This window comes from Zootoca vivipara, chromosome 4, assembly GCF_965207765.1.
Source record: "Zootoca vivipara chromosome 4, rZooViv2.hap1.1, whole genome shotgun sequence".
Classification (NCBI taxonomy): Eukaryota; Metazoa; Chordata; class Lepidosauria; order Squamata; family Lacertidae; genus Zootoca; species Zootoca vivipara.
Window position 1 is genome coordinate 25,306,327 of NC_142587.1, and position 12,512 is coordinate 25,318,838.

Sequence of the window (12,512 nt, forward strand, 5' to 3'; positions counted from 1 at the left end):
AGCAGATATAACATGCATTTTTTAAAAAATAAATAAATCAGCTTCTTAAATTTATTACCATAGTCCCCTTTGGCAACTGGCATAGAGCTTTAATTGGAGTATTAATGAGAAAAATATAATTTCAAAATCCATCAGACAATTCAATCATCTTTGGGAGTTATAAAAGCCCTCATTTTATAACCAGGGCAAAGTAACATGCAATTAATGTATTTAGAAAACATCTAGTAAAAAATACAAAGAGAGAGAAGAGCATTTTATAATTAATCCCGTGAAAACGAGATCTTGGGAAGGGTGAAGGAAACCAAGGTCAGAACATAATTGCAATATAATTATTTTATTGATTCACTGTACCCATTCAAGGTTCTTTGAGTTTTGTTATTATATCTTGTATAGAAAGTAGTGCAGGAGAAATGGGAAATCATGGTACAATCTAACTGATGAACAAATGCCAAGGCCTTCCAACCAACAGATAAAAAGGGTGATTTTCTTACGGGGAAATTAAGAGCTTGTTTACAAAGGCAATCAGTATCCCAGAGGGTAAGTGCTAGGATATGATGGAGGGAAACCCACACATTCATATGCCCCGTTGTAATTAACCTCTCTTTTTTCTAAAGGCCCTATATGACAAGCTTATTGTAGGGGTCGTGTTCACTAGAATATAGTCACTACTGCAGAGTTTATTGGGGCTTTCACCCAGGGGATTTATACAACTCATGGAAGTTTATTTTGTTGATAAAAGTTCCAAAGAAGTTTATATTGTAAAAACTGATCTCACTGATACAAGAAAAAGCAGTACAGAGTAAAATGACCATCTAAGTCTAGTCTGGCCTGGACATAAACTGAAGTCACATCTCAAATCTATCGCTGGCTCTTCTTTACCAGATTTATATGGGACTAAATGCTTCAGCCCAAAGCAATGACATGTGACTTATTACACTGCACTGCTACTAGTCAGCTGGTATATTCAATCCTAACTACTTATTTGCTACTTCAACAAAGATTTAACCATTAAATGGCCATTAAGAAACGCTGGCATAGTTAAGAACGAAACAAAATACAAGTTATACCTGTGATATGTTACCACTGGTAAGGTAAGGTAAGGTAAGGTAAGGTAAGGTACCCCTGGATGGTTCAGTCCAGTCAAAGGCAACTGTGGGGTTGCAGTGCACATCTCACTTTTCAAGCCACGGAAGTTGGCATTTGTCTGCAGACAGCTTTCCGGGTCATGTGGCCAGCATGACTAAACTGCACCGTGACGAGTGCCAGAGTGCACGGAAATGCTGTTTACCTTCCCGCTGCAGCAGTACCTATTTATCTACTTGCACTGGTGTGCTTTCAAACTGTTGGCAGAAGCTGGGACAGAGCAATGGGAGCTCATTCCATTGTGCAGATTCGAACCGCCAACCTTCTGATTAGCAAGCCCAAGAGATTCTGTGGTTTAGACCAGTGCCACCTGCATCCCTTTGTTACCACTGGACTGTTGTTTTGCAAGCACAAAGAACCAGAAACACCAAACTAACCCCATGGTTCTTTGGATTCTGGCCACAGTGTCGAAACTGAAGTAACGTGAAAGTTCTTCACATGCAACTCCTATTTCCAGTATAAATGCCAACTTTTTCTGCCTAGTCATGTCTCCTCTTAATTTTCTACAGTGTAGATTCAGTCCCACAATTGTGAAAGAAGTGTTTCAGTGGCTTAGTTTTACCCAAAATGGGAAACGGAAAGCAGACCTCATGTTAGTAAACAGTTTACAGAACTTACTTCATGGTAGGTGTCCTCCAATTCCCCATCATAAATCCAACGATAAAGGAAATTCAAGACAGGATGTGACACAAGGCCAAGAATATGCTGCACCAGGGATCTCATGTAGGGGTCACCTGTTTTACTGTAGGCATGAACAGCTGATGCAAGTTCACCACCTTTTCTTCCTGGAGAAACATGACACACAAGAGGAAAATTTAAACATACATTTTCACCTCCCTGGAAAACTGATGCTACATCTGCAGCTTTGTCATACACCAAATTTCATTACAAAGCAGCTATCTGGCGTTTGAAGAACATTCTTCAAAGGCAGAGACAAATTTACCATTGTGCCTACATAATATTCCTTTTGCGAGAGTTCAGAGAAGTTGGAAGAGCACCAAAATTGTGAAGAGATTGCCATAGCTACAAGTAAAAATAGCGCACAGAGCACAAGAAGCAGAGTACTAATGTCTACTTCATTAGAGCATTCTTTAGAGCGGGAAATGCTTCATAATTATTTAATTCACATGGGAAGACAGGGAATGGAAATGCAGCTCTTTGGTTCCTCTAGAGAGCTTCTGGACTGAGTGAGAAAGTGGATCTGATAGCATGGTGAAGTAGCCACTGGCCAGGGCGTTCCCCCCCCCCCAAGAGCAGTGGTAGGAAACATGTGACCCTCGGGATGTTGTTGGACTCCAATTCCCATCACCTCTGACCCGTAACTGTGCTGGTTGGGACTGATGGGAGTTGTAATTCCCCAACAGTTGGGAGGGCCACAAGTTCCCCACCTGTGTTGCAGAATGAAAATATGCCGCCCGCCTCCATACTTTAATAAGGGGTCAAAGAAGCAACTAGAGTGCCTCTCCCTACCTTCAACTATCCTGACAGACAGGGAGAAAAAAAATAGTATGCTGGCATCTTCCCCATCATAAAGAGGTTGCTATGTTGGCAAGTTTATCACCTGGATCTCTGGGAAGAGCAGGCTGCAAGCAAAAACGCATATACCGTACTTTTCCGTGTATAAGATTAGTTCCCTCCCCTAAAAATAACGTCAAAAATGGGGGGGGCGTCTTATACACAGATATCTCTCCCCCCCCCATTTTCTTAAATCTGAGTCTCCAAAAATAGGGGGCATCTTATACATGGGGGCGCCTTATAGATAGAATACAAAAAAAGGGAAAAGGAAATGGAAACTAAATACACTTTTTTAAAAATTTTGAGAGGAATCTGCATCTTGTGAGGTTAAGTGAGGATAGCTTCTGTATCGTGCTAAACAATCTTTCCTTGGGCCAGTGGACAAGTAACACTCCCGAGGCCTTAACTATGTTTAACAGGAGATCACAGGAACACAAGCTGCCTTCAACAGCTGTAGTTCTTTGTCGGAGGAATGGGGTTATGGCATCGTACCTGGTAGCCAGAAGCTTGGCATTCTATTTCTCAGGATGGCAGGGAAAGGTAAGGTGAACCAAGACTTCAGTACTTATAGACCTTGCCTGCCTGCAGAGACAGTTGTGGGAGGGAGCTCCTTCAGGGTCCCAAACAAGCAAATGTGGCAGTTTTCCGGTGGAAGCTGCCATAACATGTAGTTACAGATCAGGTTAGAAGGGGAAGGCAGGAAGCATGTATTCCCACAGCCCATGCCTTAAACATGACTGAGAGATTATGAGCACTCATCCAGTGCCTGCCTTTACAGCTTATACTGATTACCAAAATACTCCCTCAGTCACAAATAGAGATGAACAGTCTTAAATCAACCATGTAATAATCTCACTTTTAAATGCAAAATATATGAGATGCAAAACTCTACCAATATTGCCACCATAGGGATAATTATATGTACAGTAGTAAAAAGAAGTTATGATGAATGCATGCAGTGCTACCCAAACTGCAGCCCTCCAGATGTTTTGGCCTACATCTCCCATTATCCCTAGCTAAGAGGACCAGTGGTCAGGGATGATGGGAATTATAGTCCAAAACATCTGGAGGGCCGAAGTTTGGGGTGCCTGAGCTACAGAGATAAATGGCATTATTTGAATGGTAAGTTAACTCCATCTATATCCACTGGAATTATATCTACATGTAAAGGTTCTTATAATCCTCCATTTCTGCACACACACCCCTCCCAATAGTAATACTATTAATGCAATTTCCTGGAAATCATATTTCCAAGTGGAAGAGCTCCTACCATTTTAACATTCATTTTCATGCCATGTGTAGTTGTAAATATCTACCGACAAACCTTGACAGTGGTCAACAAGTGCTGCAAGTGTCTTCAATCTTATCTTAGGATCGTATGTCCAAACTAAGAGACGCCGAAGTGTTAAACTACTTTCAATCCCCAAATTTACACCTTGATCATCTTCTACCTGCAACTAAGAACAACAAGGGGCAAAGAAGATTTAGTCAATAATAGAAGCCCTTCAAGCTTTCCTCTACTACAAGCTTTAATTTCTAACCCCAGATATACATGTGCCTAATATGTTTTGGAATTAAAAGATAATAATGCTTAGATTGAAAGAAATGTTACAGTTGTAATATAAAGAAAGGGAAGGGTAACTGAAAGCTATAATTTTAAAAGAAAACAAAGAGCAGATAAATACAAAATGTTGAATGGCAGGACACTGAGAGAATTCTGAAAGAAAAAAGAATTTCTTTTGCAAGAGTTCACCATAAAGAGTTTTAACAGTATTACTGTAAAAGCAGTATGATTGTAATGTAATTTTGCAAACATTTCTGTTAGCTAACTACATGGAAAGTATTACATAACAAACTTTCAAATAAGCAAAAGGTTAGGTTTACAGGCTCATTTGCCCATGCATAACAACATAAGCAACAAAGAGTATGTTAGGAGACAGAAAGAGGAGCCAAAGTTACAAAAATGTGCTATCCTGGAATCAGCTCTTGTTCTTCACAGGTGAGTTTTACAAAGCCTGTTACAGTTGCAAATAGTTTATAAAGTCATATTTTGCAACTAACTTGTTAGACTCAAGCAAAAACAAAAGTAATTATTTACCTGCGAGTGTAAAACAGACAGTAGCCTGTAGTATTCTTTGAGTTCCTGGTTTAAGGCAGCACAAAAACTCTGTAAGACAAGAACAAAAGGAATCAGTTCATAGACATTCTAAAGAGCTCCGAATGACTTGCATACAACCTGACCACTGATTTTGGGTCTTTGGATAAGCTTCACAGCAAGTTAACCTTTGAGGTCATACAAAAGGTCATACAAAAGCACTCCCAAGTGGCATGAAATGTTTCAGTTCAATGGGGTGAGGAGTATAAAGAACCACTGGGTGACTAATAAAAACAAACTCCTGCAGAGTTATTAAGATAAAATTTGCCATTAAACTATAACTGTGTTCATTCATTAGAAATATACAGATAGTAAGTGGCCTGGACAAAATACAAAAACAAACCAAATGAGAAACTGGTAAAATAAACTCAAATAAAACCCATAACAAAAATGACTGCAATTAAGGCTGCACATGGGCTGTCTTTAAAGACATTCAGAAACAAGAGCTACTGCACAGTTGCAGCAACCAGAATAACCACTGGGCCCAGATGATCACGCCACATATAAACTGTTCTGGCCCAACTGCAGTGGCTGCCTATGTATTTTCTGGCTCAGTTCAAAGTGTGAGTTTCAAACCATATGGCTCGGGACCACGATACCTAACAGAACGTCTCTGCCAGCACAAACCAACCTGTGCATTAAGATCCACATCAGAAACCCTCCTCCATGTGCTTCCGCTCCCCATCCCAGCACCTGAGACTGTTGCCTCATTCTGCATAATAAGAAGAGATGAAGAACCTGCTGGATCAGGCCAGCTGGCTACCTAGTACAGCATTCTGTTCTCACAGTGGCCAACCAGATGCCTGTGGGCAGCCTTCAAGCTGAGTGCAATAGCACTCTGCCCACCTGTGGTTCCATCAACTGGTATTCAGAAGCTCCGACAATAGTGGCAGAACATTGCTATTGAGGATAGTAGCCACTGACAGCCTTGTTCTTCATGAATTTGCCTAATCCTCTTTCAAAGCCATCCAGGCTGGTGCCATCACTGCCTCCAGTGGGAGCAAGTTCCATAATTCAGCCATGTGTGGCATGAACTACTTTTATTTGTTGTCAATATTCCAACATTCAGCTTCACTGGAGGCCCATACATTCTAGTGTCATTTCCTGTCTATTGCCAGGTCTCTCATCCCATACCAACAGATCTGACACACCAGTAACAACCTGTCAAGCAAAACAACAACAAACAAAATAAACAAAACAAAATATTTTGAAGACTTCTGGGTTTTGCCCACATACCTGGCCCACTAATCCAAATGCACGTTCCACACTCCTCTGGTCAGTATACTTTCTTATTTTGTTATGCAGCCACCCTAATTCAGCAAGCCGGCTTGTTGTATCTCTCAGAGACTTGGAAATGCTCACCTAAAGTATTAAGAAATAAATGATGAACAAATAGTTAGAAGACTGGCATTAAATAAGCGTAGGATGAAACAAGCTCTAATGAGCAAGGTAGGGCATAATTCCAATTTTCCACTAGAATCTGACAAGGTGTTGATCACATTCAGTATTGTTGATCTTCAACAGAAAGAATATTCTATTAAGCAGTTACTTCTAAATGAGGAACAGAACCAGGCATAATAACAAATCAGGTCTTATGCCAGACATTTCCATATCCACTATAAATCTGCTTTGGCAAGACTCAAAATGGATTTTCTACTTTTGTCCTGCTTTCTAAACTGTAAGCTTGCAGCTAGGAATTATGTTATTACAGATTTTGTAAGCTGCTCTAAGAGTCTTTTTTGCCTTAAGAGTGGAGTAAAAATGTTTTAAGCAAATTAAATAAGTAATTCTGTACGATTCATAATGTCAGATGTAGCAAGTCATTGAGCTCTACGCACCCGGGGGGCATGTGGCCCCCCAGATGTTGTTGGGCTCCAACCCTCATCAGCCCCAGGCAGCATGACCACTGGTCAAGGAAGGAGTCCAACATCTGGAGGGCCACAGATTCCCTGTGCCAGCCCTCTGTGCTCCCTGGACCAGTTTATTATTGGTTCTCTATCTTCTTCTTATTCCCAGAAAGCACAATTGTCTCCAAACGGGTAACGTTTCAACTACTTCCCGTGACTCAGCCTAAATTATTCTATGGGAAGCGGCCTTCAGTTAAGTCTGTGGCTCCTGAAGTAATCCTCACATTTCATATACTGACCCTTAAAGAAGGAAAGCCTCTCTCAAATACTCTAACTAAACGCTCTTCCTCAGGCTGCCTCCAATATCCCTCTATACACTGTTGCTTGACTGGATTATGCATTGATTAAGTAATCAAATTTTTAAAAATGTCTCTCACCCGTGTAGATTGACAGCTTGAAGTGAGCTTTTTAAATACAGGGTTATCTGAAGAACAGGGTATTTCTATAAACTACCCTCCTAAACTCCACAGATAAAAGTCCCTGGAAATAAACCTCTGATAAATCTCAGCTGCTGCACAGATTCATATGGGAACAGGTGGTTCTGTGGTTGTGGCCAAATGTTCAATGCCCTTCCAAGGACATTGTTGCTATCTTGTAGACACCAGGCAGAGTCTGTTCATTTGGGCTTTTGTTTGGTAATGATTTAATTCACTGTGGGGCTTTTTGCTGGGGGTGGATGGGATGAGAATGCTGCTCATAATATTGCTGTTAATAATGCTTTAGGGATATTTTTTACTGCTCCTTTTACCATTTAACTGTGTATCAAGTGCACTTCTGATTATCTGTTGGTTTTATGCTACTGGTTTACTGCCAGCTGCTTTAGATGCTAACAATGATAGAAACATTTTTTAAAAAAGCAAAAATAAAACCCAGGTAAAGAACTATTGAAAAGAGTGGATATACTGAACAGTTTCCCCTCCCTCTCTGTGTGTGCAGACTATCTATATAAAACAGGTATAAGATCTTTACTGTACCTTTCCGTCTATTTTGTAACAGTTCTCGGAATTGAACATTTTGATGATTTTGCCATCTATTCCCTGGAAGACGTATAAAATGTCTCTCACAAGATATGCCTCTGTTATTTCAACAGAGCCTGAAAAGGGGGGGGGGGGGAAACAAACAGATTAAGCTACATGCAGGATATTTAAGAATTATGTTTGCCATTTTAAAAGCCGAAGCCTAACCATATTTAGTTCAAAATATGACCCACTGAGTTCAATCAAGCTTGCTCCATTCTTCAGGGTATAACTGCATAGAATTCCAGTCCTAAAGTTAGTCAGCAAACAAGAGCCCATTTCCAGATTTACTATTATTTTGACATCTAAAACCAAATCAATATTTCAGACAAAGTCATATCCAATTTCTGAAATATTTTTTGCTATGAAAATAACCACCACATTTATGTAAACAAAGCAAACTTAATACTTTACAGCCTTGGGCCAGTTTAAAAATTCATGCAACGAGTCAAATATAACTCCTAGTACTGTAGCCCCAATTTTGGGATGTTTCTACACGTATAACCCCTTTGCGACTGGAATAGTGAACATTATAACCCAAAGTATTACCTGTAATAGTCTCCAAAAAAGACTCTTGAGGGGTTTAGGTACCTCATTCAATAAGCAGCTTATGACACTTTGTGATGAGCTTTACGCCAACGTTTTCAACAACTTTGTAAAAGCAGTTTCCTATGTTCCTAAGTCAGATCATTGGTCTAATTAAGTATTTCCTACACTGACTGGCAGCAGCTCTGCAGAGTTACAGGCAGGAGTTTTTCCCATACTCAATATGTGCACAAAACCCATCTGCTTTCTTTTTTTAAAAAGCCTTTTAATTTGGAATATGAATTTATTTAGTAGCAGCTACATAATATAATGGCAGAATGCACCTGTTCCTTCTGTTACATCTTTCCAGACAGAATGAGTAAATGTTTTTTTACTGGCACAACATAAACACAATAAATTAAGAAATGGAGATTGTCCCCCCCCCCTTCTGTCTGTGTAAGCCACTGCTGTCCAAGGTTCTATTCACATCATACTGTATCTGTGGCACCACAATATCAACCAGGTTTTAATGGTGATGAGGGCTAAAAATAGAGGATTGTCAAAGTGCGAGTTTTGCAGAGGAAGGCAAGAAAATGTTTTATGCAATATAATTTTTTCCAGAAAGTTACTGAGAAAACTCAAGTGTGTTCTACAAGGTCATTTACAGCCAGCTTTTAAAAAACTAACCTCTCTTCTAAATGAAAAATGTACCAATGATTTGGTTAGTGCAGGAATGAACTACAATTTGGTGTAGTGAGATTATACCAGGCAACTTGTAGTGTTGTTCTTAAATACTTAGGCATACAGTCATACCTTGGTTTTCGAACAGCTTAGTTCCCGAACGCCGCAAACCCAAAAGTGACTGTTCCAGTTTGCAAACTATTTTTGGAGGCCGAACGTCCAACGGGGCTTCCACGGCTTCTGATTGGCTGCAGGAGCTTCCTGCAGCTAATCAGAAGCCACACTTTGGAAGTCGAACAGACTTCCAGAACGGATTTCTTTTGAATTCCAAGGTGCAACTGTACTCAGAGTAGCCCCTTTATAGTCAATGGACTAGAGATACTTAAGTTCAGTGAAGGCAGTGGATAAACTGTTATTATAGTGCCTAATATTGGATACCACCCTCAGTGACAAATTCCACTTTATTATACATCTATACAAATTCAGTTTAGCTTCTTTAGAGTTCATACTCTAAAGTATGATACTGATTTCCAGCAATATGATCAGAATCACTTTGTACTTTAAACATAAACAAAAATGGTTTTGAAGTGAAATCATAAATTTAATGCACTTTTTAAAAAAAGTATCTGTATATCCACATTTAAATATATGTAGCTCGGGCACTGAAGCAAAACCCTCCCCACCACCTAACTACAGAAATGGGAAAATGCCATGCATGGCCTTGTTCTTCCAGAGTCCTGTAAGAGAGCAATTGGAAACAAAACTGAAGAGGCAGAAAGCCAACTGATGATCTCAGCACAGGGTGATGCCCGTGCTTCATGGGTGCTCCCCCAGTAGTGGCAGAGCACACTTATGGTACCTAGCATGTTAGCCATTTTTTGTATGAAACAAGGACCCAAATATATTATTTTAGAGGCAAACAAAATCACTTAGGTTTCAAAAACAGTTTGCCATGGGGTATAGTCTCATTATAGGGATGCGGGTGGCACTGTGGTCTAAACCACTGAGCCTAGGGCTTGCCGATCAGAAGGTCGACAGTTCGAATCCCCGCGACGGGGTGAGCTCCTGTTGCTCGGTCCCTGCTCCTGTCAACCTAGCAGTTCGAAAGCACGTCAAAGTGCAAATAAGATAAATAGGTACCTCTCTGGCAGGAAGGTAAATGGTGTTTCCGTGAGCTGCTCTGGTTTTGCCAGAAGCAGCTTAGTCATGCTGGCCACCCGGAAGCTGTCTGCAGACAAACGCCGGCTCCCTCGGCCTATAGAGCGAGATGAGCACCGCAACCCCAGAGTCGTCCATGACTGGACATAATGGACAGGGGTACCTTTACTGTCTCATTATTAGACTAGGGTTCAAACTAGTTGTGACATGACATCATCTAAATAACTCAAAGCAGCCTCACAATGCTAGAGTTTAAGCCAGAGATGGGGGGGGGTGTTTAATCCTTTCCCTTCCGACTGTTCTTCCGCTCAAAAGTGCCTCCCCAAAGCTATTTTTATACCTACAGTCAGGGTAAGGGGAGGGAAGTGAGAAACAGGTACAGATGCATTCCCCCCCAAACTGTCATTCCTCAACTTAATCCCTTAAATTACTTTTGGTTTTCTGCTGGGTTTTTTTTTAAAAAAAGGGTAAAAGTTACATGAAGCTTCATATAATTTGACCCTCAGGAAATATCTGAATACTGGGGGGTACATTTATGCTGCAATTCAGTACCCTCTTACTTGGAAGTAAGTTCCAATGAACTCATTAAGGCTTTCTTTTGAGAATATATATATATTTTCTGGAAGAAAGAGGAAGAAAGTGGGCAGACTCCAGCTATTTGGAGATACCTGAATCAGCCGTTTGTGTAGTGAGGTTTGGGTATGATTCTTTGTGATAAGATAACTAAGATTTCAGACTACTAGTGTTCTGATAGCAGAACCTGTGTGTATACAATTTTCTTGGGAATTGTTATCAACTGGTATCAAGGTCAAAGCTGAAACATCCCAATCTGAGCTAAGCACTGTGACGCAAGAATATAGAGAACAAACAATGAAATATATTTTTCTCACCCGTTATGTCCCCTTCCCGCCTTGACCTTGGTAGATTACGTGAAACAGTGGTTGAGAGCCCTTTTGAGGTAGAGTTCTGTAAAGTAGGCTGGCCTGCGGTTAAAGTCCAGGCAAGCCGTGCCCCTAGCTGCTGCCGAAGGCAATCTCCCACTCCTGCACGTTGATAGGATTGTCTGCGGAAATAAAAGCTGTAATGTAGCTATTGAGTTGCCTTACTTATAGCAAAACTACTTATATTTCTGCGAAATTTCAGCTCAAAAAAATAGGCAGATGCAGAAGGCATTATCATGGTCAATTATCTTTGAGAATGCATTTAGAAATTCATCGTTTTGCAGTTCTTGACAGTTATATAGAAAAGGTACTTGTTGCATGCCTACTAATGTTGCAACAGAGTACATAAAGCACCTCAGAAATTTCAGCTACCCATTCAGAGCCAGATGACTTTGCTGTGATTCCAACTACAGGTATAGCTGATGCAGCCCTGCAAGTACAAAAGTACTGTTTGAAAATAATTCCTAGTAAATATTTGCAGTGGGAAAATTGCTAATTTCTAAAACAATCGTAAAAATAAAGGCTCTCTCACCTCAGCAGGGTGCCCATGATTGTTAACTGTGTATTAAACCCATGGCCATGAACCCCTACACTCTCAGGTCAAGCCCTGAGAAATTGAAAAGTTCAGCAGACTTCTTCTACAGTGTATAAAGTGCAACACAGAACAGATTCTCATCCCTACAACACCGTTTGTCACAAAAAAACAACAACCCATACCAAAATAAAAAACTTAGTTGGTCTTTAAGGTGCTGCTGGAAGGAATTTTTTTTATTTTGTTTTGACATTTCAGATGTTGACTTGGAGAGATAAGATTTACAGTTTAAAGCAGCCCAGCCAAAAAGATGCTTCAGCTTAATGTTCTGACACCTCTAATAGGTCAATGCAGATAGCAAAGCAATTGCTCTTATTTTATTTTAGTAACTCAGCCCTACTCATGGAAACAGATGTTTCTTACCTTGAATTCTCATGGATAAGCATCATCATATTTGGGTTAGCACCTTATTTTGGGTACAGTCAGGGTCAAGTTGCTAAGATATACCATGGGAAAGGGCAAACCAGCTTCCCAGATCAAGAGCAGCAAGATAAGCCCGCTAAGCTTATTAAAACTTATCCAACACCAAACATTTCTGAAACAAATTGTTCAGGAAAATATATTTCAGACCAGATAGGACATCCCTGCAAGTTGTTGATGTTGTTTTTACACTCTTGGATCTCAGAATTGAGCTGCAAGTTTCAGGAAAGTGGGACAACTTCCCTTGGTATTTCAAAAATATGGGAATTAAAAAGCAAGATAGATTTTCAGTTCTGCCAGTCATCATATATGGAACATACAAAGGCAATCGCCCCTCAGGACGACATCCTAGAACAGTGTTTCTCAACCTTTTTTGGGCCACGGCACACTTGTTCCGTGAAAAAAATCACGAGGCACACCACCATTAAAAAAGTTAAAAAATTTAACTCTGTTCCGCCC

At 40.3% G+C, this 12,512-nt stretch overlaps 1 protein-coding gene across 2 annotated transcripts in view; it reads right to left on the reverse strand.

The window, feature by feature from the left end:
* Nucleotides 1–12,512, reverse strand: part of TUBGCP3 (tubulin gamma complex component 3) — a 52,879-nt gene that overhangs the window by 22,422 nt on the left and 17,945 nt on the right. For both annotated transcript variants that reach the window (XM_035114915.3, XM_035114916.3), the window contains exons 6-11: nt 10,991–11,163; nt 7,695–7,813; nt 6,050–6,175; nt 4,757–4,825; nt 3,983–4,115; nt 1,762–1,928 (exon numbers count right to left, since the gene is read on the reverse strand). In XM_035114915.3, the coding sequence (XP_034970806.2) occupies nt 1,762–1,928; nt 3,983–4,115; nt 4,757–4,825; nt 6,050–6,175; nt 7,695–7,813; nt 10,991–11,163 (787 nt within the window). The remainder of the gene's footprint in view (nt 1–1,761; nt 1,929–3,982; nt 4,116–4,756; nt 4,826–6,049; nt 6,176–7,694; nt 7,814–10,990; nt 11,164–12,512) is intronic.